Source organism: Lepidochelys kempii, chromosome 6, assembly GCF_965140285.1.
Source record: "Lepidochelys kempii isolate rLepKem1 chromosome 6, rLepKem1.hap1, whole genome shotgun sequence".
NCBI lineage: Eukaryota > Metazoa > Chordata > Testudines > Cheloniidae > Lepidochelys > Lepidochelys kempii.
Window position 1 is genome coordinate 41,176,487 of NC_136385.1, and position 17,036 is coordinate 41,193,522.

General features: G+C 40.3%; 1 protein-coding gene across 2 annotated transcripts in view; it reads right to left on the reverse strand.

The window, feature by feature from the left end:
* Positions 1-825: 825 nt before the first annotated feature.
* The window catches only part of KIAA1549L (KIAA1549 like), a 207,663-nt gene continuing 191,452 nt past the window's right edge, over positions 826-17,036 (reverse strand). For both annotated transcript variants that reach the window (XM_073347698.2, XM_073347699.2), the window contains 4 exons: positions 16,861-16,958; positions 15,370-15,518; positions 9,494-9,645; positions 826-4,209 (listed from right to left, as the gene is read on the reverse strand). In XM_073347698.2, coding sequence (XP_073203799.2) covers positions 3,928-4,209; positions 9,494-9,645; positions 15,370-15,518; positions 16,861-16,958 — 681 coding nt within the window. In that variant the 3' untranslated portion in view covers positions 826-3,927. The remainder of the gene's footprint in view (positions 4,210-9,493; positions 9,646-15,369; positions 15,519-16,860; positions 16,959-17,036) is intronic.

The following is a 17,036-nucleotide window of genomic DNA, read 5'->3' on the forward strand; positions in this document are numbered from 1 at the left end:
ATCCTTATAATAAGGCTACAGTATATCAGTGTACAAGTGGGTTAAAATCCATTTGATTGCGACCATATTATAACAAGTGTATTGTATGATACTGCTTTTTAAATTTTACATTAGGATACATTCAAAATATATTAGAGTGACATGTAACATGCTGGTACACATTATACATGTCATGTCATGTTATGCACACTCTTGATAACTAGAAGCCATTCTGCCAAACAGAAGCCTGATGTAATTCCATTGCCTTACATGGAGTTGCTCCAAGAATAAATATGGCTTATTGTGGCCATAGAGAATAGTGGTAATTGGAGGTTTTAATTCACAGGCTATTTTGGGATAGTATGAGGTATAACGGATATCATTTCCCTACGTTAATTGGATGTTCAGTGATCCTCAGCAACAAAAAGCAGTGAAGCTGCTGTAACCCCAGAATTTTCTGATCTTCAGGAATCACCATGCCCAAAGGGAGCTATAGATCCCGGAGTGCATAGATACTCTTATTTTTGATATTATATTGAACATGTTCTCTCCCTAACCATTCTGTGGCCACGGCTACTCTGAAGCTGTGTCATATGCACAAGGACACTCTGGTTCTTTAGGATCCATTCCCCATTTTTACAGAGTAGATAGGATTTCCATTCAATGCTACAGAGACATGATGAGACACAAATACTGTTCACATTTCTGCTGTGTTCAGACTTCTTGCAAAACCCAGATAAATTAGTTCCTTCAGAAAAAAAACCACTATTTAACAAATCACACCCCCTTATCCACCTCAAGTTACTGTTCTACAGTTAATTACAAAGAACACATATTAGAGACAGATTGAGTGTTGTAGCACATATACTGTAATGTAGTTCAGTATTATTTTTCAATTTGAAGAGGTTTTTTTTTTTAATTAATGATTTACACATCTGAAGACAAGACATTGATCAGGATATCACCATTTCTTATTAACAAAATCCTAAAATGTTAACATGGAAATGCTATTTAAAAGAATGTTAAAGATTTGTGGGCAGATCTGAGAAGTCACTTTCAGGCTAGGTCTTTTCCAGTAAAAATTGCATCAACATACTTCTGATGAGACTGCAGCTCTAACTGGTAGATAAAGTCTATTTCCTTCTTTTACATCACTGTTGGAAAAACTATATTGCAACTGCTGGCATACAAAATGTTTATTATATTACAAATTATTTGTACACTGTATTTTAACTGCGTCATTGCATTGTGCTCAGATAGCATAATTATAACATGATTTCTCTTTCCACAAATGTCCTTACTGTTTTCATATAACCTTTTCCTGTAGTTCTTTTAAAAACTGCGAAATGTTATAAACAAGATAAAAAGCCATTATGAATGAAGAGATTAAAATGTAACTGTGAATAAAGTGCACCACATTGTTTTTCGAAGTAAATCATGGAATTTTTCAACAGATAGCACATCTTCAATACAATTCCAAACAGAATTAACTTTGGATATCTAACAGTTCTTCCCCAGGTGGGCGGGGCGGGGCGGTGGTGCGGGGAGGGGGAGGAGTTGATTTAACTTTGCCATCATAGTTTTTTCTCTCTAGGAGGATGCAAAGCTAAAATTTAAATGAAAATTATACTGGTGAAACTTGCGTGTAGATAAGGCCTAACAGACAAATTCAGCCTGGTGTGAGAGTGTGCAGTTCCTGCTAAAGCCAATGGGAAATAGTCCTGCTTACGGCAAACCCAATATCTATAAGCCTTCACTTTCAAATGCAATATTTTCAGGGAGACAACAATTAACACAAAAAGACATTTCGATGCATTGTGTTATGCTCATGAGATTAGTATTAGTTGGTTGATAGGGAACTGAGACACCAGTCTGTGTTCATTAGACTCATATTTATATGAAAGGCTGAGTTTCTTTGGTGCTTTGTTCACTCAAGTTATCCAACTGCCTATTTGTGTACTCTAGGCATCAGGTATGAATCTTCATCAATAAGTTGCTCAAGATTTTTCCCTTTTTTGCAATTGGTTTATGGTAATTTTCTGTCCATAATAGATTGGTCAAGTGTATAAATATACAGCATATTTACATAGAGATTACAAAAATACATTTCATTTATATCTAATTAAGTAACAAAAATGAAATTTCACATTTGTTTAAAGATCAACTAGCATTCCAAAATCTTTGAATAGTTAAGGTCTTTAGAGCAAGAGACATCTGTTTTTTCCAGGGTAGCTATGCATCACTATCTGGAATGAGTTTTTTTAATTTTAATTTTTTGAAAAAATAGCTCTGTTTTAAAAGTTTGTGCTTCAACAATTTCAATGTCTCATTCCAATCTTTTTTTTTTCCTGTCCAGTCAGGTTTTTTTCAAATGGCCATAAAGCTAAACCAAGCTCCCTTTCTCACCTCAGTAAAGACCAAAGAAACTCATTACAAAAATGGAATGACCAGATAAAATAGCATATGCATCTGAAGCTGAATAAATTAACAGGATGAACATTACCTTTAACTTCACTAGCCAAACATGCCCAGAACACAGCATCCCATAAGCAACTTCAGTTCCCAAATCTAAATTATTACTGAAGGAACTGGAAGTATTTTGCATCATCTCCTAACTATTTTGTGAGACTGCAAAAGATGAATACTGTCAAATTCAGCTGTTTAGGTTTTTGTGGCGGTTGGACTCATATAACAGTGCAGTATAATCTTTATCTTGAGCAGTCTACAGTCATCATAGGTTCAGCAAATACCCCCCTTTTTCACAGAACAATAATATTTTGTTAAATCCACATACTTGTTTACTTATTTACACTTTAATGTAATCAACAGGTCCTCTACATTCAGAAATTCCTACAGAGACTGAGAATTCTAGAGTTCGTGTATTCACTGCTCCAGTGTAATCAAAGTCAGTCACAGCTTCAGGTAGCATTCTCTGGAATCACTTTACTAGATGTCATTGTTCAAGAAAGAGTACAAAGCACTATGTTAAATAGAGGCTTTCTTGTCAAAGCAGGTGTGTTCTTTATTCCAGGCTGGATAGATTTGCTCAAGGTTCTCAAATTTACCAGCTTCACAATGCATTCAGAATGAATACCTCTTGAATGTAGGGCAAAACTCAAATAACTATTTTTTATTTGTGGGTTTCTGAAAGTTTTTAGCACCCACTTCCTTTGTTAATCTTTCTTACCATCATGCAGCATAAGCTCTCTTAATATTGCAAACACATTCTCTGTAACTCAACAGTGGCATTAATGAACACTGAAACCACCAATTACCCCAATACAATTAACTCTCTTCACAGTCTTCTCTTGTTTCTGGCCTTTGTACTCATAATAGCATGAGAGCTGGGACTATTTACAGGGTACATTGTTTATATTACTTATTCACATCAAATTCTTGTGGTTTGAATGTGGTCTCTAGAAGGAAAAGACTGACGTTGCTTCGTTGCATTCAGCCCTGCTTATTCTGTAATGAACTATTAATATTATCTCAGAAGATTTATGGCCTTTAGTTTACTCAGTACTACCGTATTTTCTTCTTTAATCACAGAAATAAAATTGACATGCAGAAGTTATTTTAGACAGTTCTACTTTTGTGCCTCTTGTGATTCTTAATAGACTGTAGTATTACACAGACATATGTTTAATAGCATCCTAGTGAAAAAGGGCTCATAGGACAAGAGCTAAGTAACAAACAATTGCATATCATAAATAGAACTTATCAGTATTAAAGAGTTGCCTGGCAGCATACCCTTATCCAGCAAACAGAGTGCGTATCTTCAAGTCCTCTTGTTCTATTTCATTCCATTTCACAATAACCTAGTGTTGATCTTTCAGGAGAAAAATTCCATCACTTTGGCACAAGTTGCAGCAAGTTTTTAACTGAAAATTAAGACTTACTTCCTTGGCTACAACAAGGTATGTGATACAAACACTGTGCACAAAGGTATTAGACCTGGAACTCAAACATATCTGTCTGTTTCTTGGCCAGTTTAGCAACCTCCTCTCTTATTGCCTTCACTAGAGCAGCTGTAGAAATGTTGGTAAGAGGTGCGTCAGAAGGGTCGTTTTCTGAGAGGCTCTGCTGAGAAGCTGCAGTAGAAGGCAACGGAGCCTGTTCCAGACTAGGATGCATGTTTGTTGGCTGACTGTACTGGCGGGGAAGTCTTGAAGGAGAGTTATGTTGGTAGCGTGATCGTGGATAAGCCTCTATGTAACCAGGGAGCGGAACCTATAGAAGAGAGCAATCACACAAAATAGCTGGCCTTCAGGTCACCTATTACTTAATCTAACACTCCAGAGAACTCCATGCAGTCAGATCCAAATGAACATATGCCTCTTGGGTGCAAGTTAACAGAAAACAGACTTCATACTCATAGTGCCACTTCACTGTGTACATTTTTGTATGTGCTGTTTGTAAGCAACAATCACTGTTAAGTTCCTAGCTATTCAAATTGTGTGAACAAATTCTCTTTGCAGAGGAAAAAAACCTGTACATGCTAAACTGATCACCACTACAAGGGCAGATGGATGCCTTGTTGAAAGAGTGTCCCTTTATTATTTTGTATGATGCTTTGTTTTCCTATAGCTGATTTCAATACAGAGATATTTTTCAGGATACTGTGATAAATCTAAGGCATAAATTATACTTAAAAAGCCAAGAAAAGAAGAAAGGAGTTTGCTGGCTTGAAGCACCACTGTCTAATCCACATGAAGCAAGCAGCCAGGTTCTGAGTCTTAATGCTTCCAATAAAAACTGACAATGGACATAGCATTAGAGACAGGCTATCTGGGTTTTTTTCGCCTTCCCCTGCAGCATAAAGCATGGGTCACTTGCAGGTTTAAACTAGTGTAAATGGTGGATTCTCTGTAACTTAAAGTCTTTTAAATCATAATTTGAGGACTTCAGTCATTCAGCCAGAGGTTATGGGTCTATTACAGGAGTGGGTGGGTAAGGTTCTGTGGCCTGCAATGTGCAGGAGGTCAGACTAGATGATCATGATGGTCCCTTCTGACCTTAAAGACTATGAGTTCATGAGTTCAACACTAAGGAGCTGCCTCACCATTTACTAAGGGGAAAATGAAGTGTTCAACCTGTCTGCTAAAATTGGGATGAAAATCCTCTCTCTATATATCCCTGAAACCCATCATTACACAGCTGGCTATGTGCTTTATTGGACAAGGAGCTTTGACTTCTCTGAAACATCAGGTTTTATGGCCAAATTCAATGCCGGTGGAACTCTTAACTCAAATGCAATTATACCAGAGATGAATATGGCCCATCGTGTCAATCATAAATAATGGTAATTGGAAGATTTTATTCCCACATTGGACCAGATATGCCACAGTTACATTTCAGTTTTACTTTGCCCTAACTCTGTGGATTTCAGTGGAGTTTCAGTGGCTTAAACTAGAGTAGCAGTGAGGAATCAGGCCCTTCGTCCCTACAGGATACTAAATGTTGCTGGTGCAACACAATGATCCACAATGGCAAGCTCTAAATTCTTATCAAAAACTGAATTTGAGGACGTTTTAGAACTCAGCTTCTAACTAATTTTATTTGTTTTGCAAACTGCCTAGCAAATTGGTAAAGAAACGACAGTGCTTAGTTTTAAGGGATGTTTTAAGCCACTGTGTTTAAAGTTCTGGTTCATTTTCTTAATTAGACAAAGTAACTTTACCCAAGAGTTTACTGATACAGAGTAACCATTTTAAATCCAATTAGAAAAAATGAAAAAGAATCTCACTGATTTTCAGATTTGAAGAAGTGATTGGCACAGAATCCTATGGTCATCATAAATCAATAGAAAAGCCATTAAAATGCATAAACATAGAAATTCTTTTACTTTTAAATAGATAATTCTTTTACTTTTAAATAGAAAAGGACACAGGGCCAGATTTTCAAATGAATTTTGTTCCCATTTAGGCATCTAAACGAAGTTGCCAGATTTTCCAAAGTGTTCGGTACTGAGCAGCTTCCACTGACAGCAATCATCGCTGTTGGGTAAACTGTTGATAGCTGAGCACCTTTGGAAATTTGGCTATTTTATTTAGGTGATAAATGGGAGCTCTTGGGTACTGAACTTCTGAAAATCTGGTCACTAAGGGATGGATTTTCAAAGATATGAGGTGTCTAACGTTGCAAATAGGTGCCCAGTGCGATTTTGAAAAGCACCTAAACAGGTGGGGAGGGGGGACAAACTTCTATTGAAACTAATAGGAGTTACGCGCCTAACTGCTTAGGGCTGGAGAGGGGACAAACTTCTATTGAAACCAATAGGAGTTACGCGCCTAACTGCTTAGGGCCTTTTGGAAATCCCATCAGATGCCTATTTGCATCTTCAGGCACGTATCTTTGAAAATCTGGTCCCTCATATTACATATGTGCTGCACGATTCAGGGTATTTCCATTCACTTGTTGCACAAAATATAAAATCCACCAGGCATAGTATTTGCCTGAGTACTAGATGAAAGTTGTATTTAAATACAGCCAGGAGGCTGCATCCCTGTTTAGTACAGAATTGGACTGATCACATAGGAAGCATTCCTATTGAACAATATATAAAAACCACTAGAGGTCACTATTTTATGGCTGGTTTCAGAGTAACAGCAGTGTTAGTCTGTATTCGCAAAAAGAAAAGGAGTACTTGTGGCACCTTAGAGACTAACCAATTTATTTGAGCATGAGCTTTCCTGAGCTACAGCTCACTTCATGGCTTTTACTCAGCAACAACTGAAGATTTGCTTGGACGATCATAGCCCCGCCAGATACATTTCCCTTCCTCCACCAAATATAAAGTTTCAAATCTTTGCTTTTCTTTGAGAAAGAAGTGCATTAAAGTAAATGAAGCTTAAAGTAAATTCTCACAATTTCACCCATATTTGGTGTTTTTTAAAGCCCCAGCTCCAGGAGGCATGCGATTAGTGGAGAATCTCAGTTTTCATTTTTTAAAAAAGTAAGGTTCTAGCCCTCGTGATTTCAAAAAGAAAGCATGAAACCAAGACTCAAGTGCATTCTAAAAACTCACAAACCAGAAGACAGAGAAACTCAAAATGTTTTATTTTTAATTTCATGATTTTGAGGACCAATTCATGAGGACCAATATTTTTGAACATATTGAATTGGCAATATTGTGATTCTATTCCATAGTGACAATTTTCAGATTCAGGAGATCCCTGGGCATGATATAAATCATTTGGGGGCAGAATCTTGGTTAAAAAAAGGGGGGGGGGAATTTTTTTCCACATTGTTTCTTTTCTTTCTCTTGCCTACTAAGTAACCCCATTTTCTGGCTGTGGGCTCATAAGGAGATGCCAGCCCCCTGTTTACGAGGAGGTAGGGGCTAAAAGCTCTGAAGGGTAAATGTAGCTGAAGGAAATCTGCTGCCTTCTCCTCTAGGAGAGGGATTCATACCCCCTCCTGCCACAATGATCTTTTGGGAGCCCTCCCTCCCCCAATGCTTCCTCTTTGCCTCCTCATATACAAAGTTGGGGACTACTGCCTGTAGCAGTTGCCCCAATACTGCTCCTGTGACCCTCTCTCCACCACCCAGGCTCTCTGGCCTTACCAGAGTGTATCCCCTTCCAAAGAAAGGAATAGCAGGCCGGAGTTTCCCTCCAGCTCCATTCACCTTCTTTAGAGCCGCCAGTTCCCACTACGTGGCAAATAAGATCTGGCCATCACTTCCTTAGGCTATAGACAGAAAGTAGGACCATAGGAAGGAAAGAGGTAAAAATTAAATACTTCACCTATGTTTTTCAAAGTAGAAGTCTAAACTCATTGATATGGTTCCAAGGGGCCTCCTAAATTTGAAAGAGTCAGTAGGGTTACAAACCAGGCTTACCACAATTTAATAACTGAAATTCTCCTCTGAAAAGGGACTTTAAAAATGACACCACAGGGCACCATATCCCCAGGACTCTTCAAAAGATACTTTTTCCAATGGCCCGTGCTACAAATTCAACCTGGAATCAGAGTCCAGCTTGGTTCTTTCCTTCTCATGTGGCAGTAATAAAGGTCTGATAGGCCAAATGGGGTCCTCAGCAATACCTCATTGTTTCCAGTGGCGTCGCATGGGGTAACTTATTGGCCCTGTAATGGCAATTTACTAAACAGTTCTATTGATCTACAGGGAGAAATTGAACACATCTCCCTTTCTGTTTAGCTGAGTTGGTTCTGCAATAACAGGAGTAAACTGAATCCACCAAGGTAGCAGATTTGTTGAGTAAGAAGTTACCATTTTTTAAAAGGTCATTTTACAGGAAAGTGGGAAAACAAAGTCTAATTGTGAGAAATGGTTTCAAATATGAAAAACAACTCAAGTTCACCTTACAATCTTTGTATTTCTACAAAGCTACTTAGATTATGGACTGTCACGCTAAATATTATAATGAATTTGTGCTCACATATCTAGAGCGTGTGTTAACTTGTAATGACCACAGCCTACAGTACAAACAGCTAATAATAAAACAATTTATTTTACTTTTACTGAACACTATCTATTCCGATTTTAAGTATCATTCAGCTACTTACTCTCAGGCTCAACTGGGCTTAACTGAGCAACAGAAAGCCTAGTCTTTTTTTAGTCTGTTTTATAAAAACGTACTGTTTACCATTAAGGGAAATTAAAACTTCTCTCATGCTCCATTTTTGTATCCTCTTCCCAGTCTCATCTTCACACTCTCTCCCATGCTACTTCTTAGCTGTGGAACATTCCCATCTTTTCATGAGCCAACCTCTCGCTCCTCTTCAAATCTCTCCCCAAAATACAATTCTTCCACGAAGCTTTTTAAAAAATGCGAGATTCTTATACCACATCTGTCTCATGATAGTATAAATGCCTTTGATCCCAGGCAATGCCCTGGCTGTTTTGTGCCATTCCTCTTGCCCGGGGGGATACTAAGGATGTAAGGCTCCACCATAGCAGCTCCTATGCCACATCCCGTGCCTATGACTGGAACAAAGGGCATGGGCATGGCCAAGGCTTCCCTTGAACCTTTGCAATACACATCTTGTGTAAAAAGCCCTTTGGGGCAGGTTGCCCCACATAAATGGAATGGTGGCTTTTTGCTGAATTGATCCCAATACAGTTGGATGTAAGACAGTCAGTTAGCTATTTGCATGTTGTCTCTAAAGTTAACAGTCGCAGTTCTCCACTGCCTCTGAGCTACAATCAGACATAGTCGAGAATGGTGGCTGTAGAGAGCCAGTTATGGCTTCCCAATCCCCCAGATGCCCTATTCAAGCAGAAGTTAGAGCAGCCAGTGAGGGATCAGGTGCAGTGGAGCTTGGCTCCCCTTCCCACCCTGTCTCGGGCATTTCCCCAGCCTGTCCCCTCTTTCCCATTCCTATGGCATCTCTACTACATCTTTACATTGCTGAAGATTCTCCGCACACTGGGAGAATTCTCCTGTCCAAATTTCCTGCCTCTTTAAGTTCACTTTGCACCACTTATGCCCTCTATGTGTAAACCATATGACATATTATTATAATAGAGAAAAACAAGAACACTTACTGAGTCTGCCCATTGCCCTGGTAATTCATTATCTCCAGCATAGGGCATCCAGGCTTGGTTCCTGTATGCTGTGGGTGGTGTTGGGATGAAATAGCCTGTGAATCCAGGTCGGTTTGCTGCTGGTATAGCAAACACTGCTGGTACTGTATTTCCTATGAAGCAATGGGGTAGAGATGATTAATAGTTGATAATCTTAGCTATAAACCTAGAGGATCATTTCAAAGTGTACCTCAAGCAGCCTAGGGAGACACTCTGAGTGTTTGTGAGAATGTTGATAATAACAAACTAGAATATGATTGCTCCCATCAGCTGCACAGAGCCCCTTTCTAAAAAGGCAGACCATATTAGAGAAGCTAAGGACTGTATGTTGCAGATCAGAAGTGAGGTATATTTGTAAAGTTGTCTCAAGAAGTATGCACAATAGTTGTGTCAGAAGGAGGAGAGCTCAGTGATATGTAGCAGATATGGATGGCTTCTCCCTTCCTACATGGGTTAGTGGTCATGCCCCTCATACACTCATTATCTCATGACCAGCCTCCAATATCTATCTACAACATTCATAGAATCATAGCATTGTAGACCTCGAAAGGTCATCTAGTCCAATCCCCTGCACTCATGGCAGGACTAAGTATTCATGAGAGAGCAGAGGTCTTTTTGTGCTGGATTTTCACTACTTTTGCCCCTTCTCCCAACTGACACGCATATTTTGTCTTTGTAGGCTCAAAGAAGACCCCACTCGGATCAGATCCATTCTCAAATAACTGATTTCTATTCAAGCTGAAAGTCATTACAAAAGACTAGCGTAACAGGGCACACAAGCCTCCACACAAGACAGGAAATTAGCTCAAAATAACCCCAGCGAGGGGTTTAAGAAGAAGAACCCTGCTAAGCTGGAGACGAGCAGGCAAAAGTAGCAGATGTAGAGTTCTTTCTGTGGGAGAGAAACTTGCCAAGGCCAAGACGGTGCTTAGCACATCTCCCAGAGAAAAATACACTTCACCTAGTGTATTGTTTTGTCTGAGAATAACTGGCAGCAGCTAGTTCCACCTATTTTGTTGGGATAAAAAAAAGAAACAGTCTTTCAGCGTGTCGATCACAACGATGGCATACAATCTCTTCTGACGTCCCACCTCAGCCTCTGTTTTTAAACAGACTTGTAAAGAATGTTAAGCTGCCAGGGCTGACAGATGCTTGGAGTACTGTAGATGTGGTATGCTCAGAAATGGGAAGACTCAGGCAGTGCACTTCAGCCTCTAGGGGAGTGCCCTAGGGCACACTCAACACAACTCTACAATCCAGTTAAGGAGAGCAGTAGATAAGCTCCCAGTGGAGCTTAATGCAGCCCTAGGCCGGAAGGATTGTGAATGCAATTCAGGGCTTATAAAGAGGGGAAAGATACATTTTACTGCTAACTTCCCTCTCTAGGACCATTATTGTTAGGAAAGTTTTATAGGGAGCTGTACCTTTACACTGCTCTTTATAGTCACAGGGCTAGATTGTGGCAGTTAGGCACAAGCCCCCAGCAAGGAGTGGTGTGGAACTGCACCACAGCAGGAAAAGCATTGGGGATACTGTCTTAGGCAAGTACAGTCATCTTGGTGCTGGTCCCTGGACAGGGAGGTGTACAATTCATACCAGTCATTATGACTGGCACAGAATGCTACCTGCAGTTTGCCAGCCCCTTTCCAGGAGCAAATAGTGAAGTATTGGGCCATTAACCCACCTCTTCCCGGCTCCCTTTTCAGAGCACCTGCTCCAGGAGTTGCCAGGGTAGAGGGAGGAAGAGGGACAAGTGCCTCTGTGCATCCCAGAGCATAGAGCACATGATGACTGGTATTGTAAGACGATGTGCATGGCTGGGGGAGAAGCTTCCTGCTCAACCATGCACAGATAAGGGGGTGGCCATCCTGCACTAAAACATGCCTTCTGCCCAAAAAGCTTACCATCTAATTAAGAAAAGGCAAACAGACATACATACTAAGTGTACAATGATAATCCTGTGTGATACCTTATTGTAATTCTTACTTAAGAATTTCTTGTAATTTCTTAGTTTCAAATTAACGAGCAGGATTTTCACCTAAATTAGGGCATCTTTGTGCTGCTCCAGGCAGAATCAGGATCTGGGGCAAAATATAGATATATTTAAAGCTGGTGCTTATCTAATCAGAGAGGTAGAATCTCTTTGACCCTAAATCATTCCATTGACTACTCTCACACTGAAGGACAACTCAAGCATTCTCAGCTGTCCAAGTACTTATGATACTTTCATCCAAGGAGCCCATTTTATACAAACTTAAACCAAATATACACAGATCATTTTATCCTCTACTGAAGTGCAGCATCTCTGAGGAAAAATATGTGATTTTCCTTTTAATACAGCACAGCAATAAATCTCCAGAGTACAGGAGAAGAAGTGAAGAATGTTATCTAGTTGAAATTGCAGGACACATATCCTACCAAAGGCACAGTATATAGAAGGGGCATTCTAAAATGTGGGATATTGTATACTTCAAAATGTTTTAAAATGATAGGGTTGAGCCTCAGTGCTTCCTTTTAGATACTTATGTTCCACAGAAGTTACAGGCAACAGATTACAGTTTAGGGTATCCAAATTTTTATACTCAGTAGTACATGGTGAGTATGATGCAGATAACTAATACTTCTTAGGAGGCTGCAAGACAAACTGTTCAGAAACATTAAAGAAGTGATGTCTAATAAGCCTGTCAATTTCAAGACCCAAAGTCTTAGTCTTTAGAATTTAGAAAGCCAAATTTTTGTAGCTTTTCATTAATAGTTATATTTTGTCAATGGGAAGCCATCTTCTCAGGCAGATGTTAGCCAGGTAAATAGTGTCAAAACAATATGGCCCCTTGGTCTCTGCACTATTGTGCCTCAGTCAGGCACTATGCCCCAAAACACACAGAGGGGAGCAAAGCCATTGCATTACCCACTGACCGCATGCAATCTGGTGTGCTGGGAGTGGGGGTGGGATCACTTCTTCCTATCCCTTCTGGGAGGCTCTTGGCTCATGGGTTGAGATTTCGGAAGCCAACTAGGGGATTTAGCTCTCTCAATTAGATTTGTGTGATTAAATCTCAGTCAACCTTGAAAATGTCAACCATGTGCTCCGGTGCATGCAAGGACTGTCATTGTGCCCAGATCCTTGCACCCTTCTCTTCCCCTACCTTACACATCTGTTCAGGGCCAAGCACTGTGAAGCCTACAATGGAGATGTTTCTGTGGTGCTACCTATGGCCTTGATCCAGCAAAACACTTAAACACATGCTTATCTCTATGTACTTTGATAGCATCAATGGAACTATCCACATGCTTAAAGTCACAATGAGAGTATCCATGTGATTAAAGTTAAGTGTAGTTTAAATGTCTTGCTGAGGCAGGGCCTGGCCTACACTTGACTGGATTTGCTGGTTTTGCCAGATCAGCAAACCCCATAGTGGAGATGCAAAATTATACCTGTAAATGATCTCTTTTTTTTTTTTTGGTGTAGCTTAGACAAGTTCCTTGAATGTAGTTAGCTATCCTGCCAAAAGGCCTTTTGTATTGGTATAACTATATCTACACTCGGGCTTTTGCAAGCACAGCCATGTCAAATGAGGTGGAAAAATAATCACACGCGTGAGCAATAGAGCTATGTCAGCAAAACTTTTAAGGGTAGGCCTAGGGCCAAAGGCATTTAAGTGAAGTGTAAAGGAGCCCTTCCTGCTGGGCACAGCACAGCTATTTATTTGTTAGTTATTCTTTTTGTGAGTGGTCTTGTTAATATCAACATACTATCCCATACCAGCATGTAATAAGGGTGGTTCGTGATTTATCAGAGAGCAGACCAACAAACTAACGCCCTGAAGATCGGTGATTCAAAACCTCTTTATTTCAGATCCTCATAGCTAGACTCAGGCTTAGTGCAAGCAACAAACAAAATTAACTACTAAGGTATTTTATTTCATATATTGGAAGTTTTTATAGTACCAAATTCAGAGAAATCCCCACCCTAACTAAAGTCTATCTTCTGATGAGGTCTTCACTCATGGTGTGGAGTGTAAGTGTGTGTGTAGATGGGGGGGGATTAGTGAGGTCAATACACAAGTGGAGAAGGTGTTTAGATTTGTTTTATTAAACAGACAGCTAGGCTGGCTGACTGACTGGTGTTACAATATTATGGGGGGTGGGGAGGGGGGGAATCTCAGACTTTGCTTGAAGGGCCTGAGGCTGCAAAGAGCCGCAACTCTCACTGTGAGGGGAGTGAGCAGAGCTAGTGAGTGGACCACAGGAATTGCATTAAACTAGCGAGAACAAGGGAGTAAAATAAATGCAACGAGTGCTGGAGAAGAGAGAGGGAGAGAAAGTCTCTCTTTTGGGCCTGATTTCCTCAAACATATTTCACCCTTTTATTCATGGTTTTCTTTTCCTCTGTTTCCAAGTAGAACAATGACAAACTTAGTGTTTTGTTTTGCAAGCAGCTCCTTTCTGGGGTCAAAGTGCAAAAGACTCAGCTCCCATTAACTCTTGTTTGTTTTGATCACTACAGACAAGGATGCTTGTACTCTGCTGCACTCTATACCTACATTAGGTGGCAAAGTCCCCCCAGTTTATGATGGAACAGGGCTAAATTATGCAGCAAGGTTAACTGACTACTGAGTCATTCAAGAATCTTCTCTCTTAGTGCATCACACAATGAAACACTAATTAATCCAGGCTCTGACTTGCACTGTAGTAGAGGATACTAACAGTTTTGGTATTTCCACAATGGCAAAGCTTTGGAAACAAAAACAATCAATCAAAAAGACATTTTAAGTCACTTTTTCTTCATGTCCTGCTGGGTGTGAAGTTAATCAGGAATAGGTGGTACAGACTCTGACACGAGAAGTCTGTGAGGAGGTGGGGAAACGTTATCACAGTAGAACCTATAAGCCCCAGCTGAGATTGGAGCCCCATTGCAGTGGGCACTGTACAAACACATCATAAGAAACAGTCACTTCCCCAAGGAGTTTACAATCAAAATAAAAAAGCCAGATAAAGCATAGCAGAGGAAACAGAGGTAGAGAGGTGACATGACTCATTCAAGGTCACCCAGCAGGTTAGTAGGGGAACCAGGAACAGAACCCTGGTCTCCTAGTCCTGTGCCCTCTCTGCCTGACCACACTACCTCCCTTGAATGGGACTCCAGCTGCTCTAGCCTCTACTGTCAGAAGTTAATTCATCTGACTTCAGAAAGTTATAATTCATTCCAGTGAATAGGGGGAAGGGGCAGTTGATATTTGCTGCTGCTGGGGATTTAAAACATATTGAAACAGGACAGTGAGCTCTCACTGCACAAGCCAGGGAGGAAGGGGAGCTCTTTCTATACTTTTAGCAGCACTGGACAAGGAGGCAGGAGAGCTCTGTGTTTAGGAGATGGGTAGAAGCTGCATTTTCCCCTGCTCTCCCCTTATTTTAACCCTGGGTTGCTGCTATTGTTTTTTCAGAGACAGTGTTCAATCATGCAAGGCTAGGAGAGTGGCAGGCAGATTGTAGTTCTAGCAGGGTTCAGAAGCTTTGTATGGCAACTGCCTCCTACAAACCAGGACTCAACAAGTAGTGTGGCCATACTTGCTTCTGATGAACTCCCCCCAGGCCCTTAACCAAGCCACACAATCTCCACTCCATAAATTCCACCGGTTTCCTGGTAAATATGAATTATTTGACGTGCATGTGACAAGAGGGGCAAGACAGAGTACCCCAAGCCACCAAGAAAAGCATTTAATAAATCCTTCTCCATAACAACAAATAACAATGTGTGCTTGCAATATCCCATACACTCATCTGTACACAACACAGATTGGGGAGGTGATTTCTGTTTGTACTACGCTCGTTTTCACCTGAGTAGTTCAATGCTGACTGATCCAATGGACCCACAGATACCGGAGCTCTTGAACCTGGGGCAAAGGATGCAGGTTCATGCTGTTGGCCCTGCTCTGTCCCACTGGATTCAGATATTCTTGTCTTGCTGCCAATATCTGATGTTGACCTGCGCATCACAAAAAACAGCAAGAAACTTTGATAATTCTGACTGATAAGCAATATCCTCAACAAGGGTGGCAGGAGTTCCAAGCAGAAAACAGTAGGGAACTATTTGCTTTTTCTGTGGCATCCCTGGTTGCAGGAATATCAATAGAAAGCAACTTCCTTTGTCCTTGGCCTCTATCTTCTACAGTATTTTTTTACAATTCTACAGCCCAGTCACTCAAAACTCCAAAATGGATCCAATAATAAGATACAACAGACAATGCTGGATAATTACCACTCGGTGTGGCGTTATAAAGCAGAAGACTGAGTGATTTTAGCTTTGTGTAGAGCACTGTTGTCCCTAAGAAATGCCATGCGTCAATTGTCTCCTATCATGAAATCTAACTGACCAAAATAAGCCAAGCAATGAGAACTATGCATTTCCTGAGGTGATGATATCATTGGCAGCCAATTAGAAGAGCTCCATTAGTGTTTGGCATTCTGACGGAATTTCACAGTAACAGCCAGCAGGCATACATGTCCTTTAGGATCATAGTTTGCCCCAGGTGGTGTTATACAGCACATGGCTGAAGGCCAAGTGACTTCATCCACCTGAAAAGGGCAATAATTGCTCAGAAATGCCTTATTGCTATGGTGAAACAAAATGTATATATTAAAAGTAAAGAAAACAGACATGCATTTATTAGTCCTGAGGAACACGGGAAAGAAATATCCAGCAGTCAGTCAGCAATCCGTGACTGAGTCCTGAGTTCCAAAAGCCATTTTATTATTTATCCGTATCATTTTCTATTCTATAGGGCTGGACGACTTAGAAAAAAAAAGCAGAGAGGATGTGAGTGTGAAATATCCACTACTTTATACAATATATGCCATTTTGTCTGTCTTTTTAAAGTCGAGTTAAACTATGGCTTGAGAGATTTCAGAGCATAGATTTGCTAAATTTATTAGACAACTCACTAGCTAATAGTGGAATATGGGATCCTTTGGGGTTTATTTTCTTCTACCATGTTGAAATTTAAGCACCGGAAATGAAAAGAGAGAGTTCCTAACTTCATTAACATCTCTTCATTACGAGGAAGGTGGCTACTACATGCCACTACAAGTTATAGGTTTCAGAGTAGCAGCTGTGTTAGTCTGTATCCGCAAAAAGAAAAGGAGTACTTGTGGTGCCTTAGAGACTAACAAAATAGCTCACGAAAGCTTATGCTCAAATAAATGTGTTAGTCTCTAAGGTGGCACAAGTCCTCCTTTTCTTTTTACTAGAAGTTATAGTTATGGAGTCATTCTCATTAGAGCAATAGAGATTTACAGTTCTTGGCTGTAGCAAAATAATAATGAATTACCTCCTGAGAGATGCCACAGCCACAGGACCTGTTCTGGGAGGAACCGGGGGTGGGGGAGAGCCCATTACCATTTCAGGAAGCTGAGAAAACCTGTACGCCTGTGAAAGAGAAAAATGAATATTTTCTAAAACTTCAATTGACCTTATTTTAAAAAACAACAACATGAGAACCTAAAA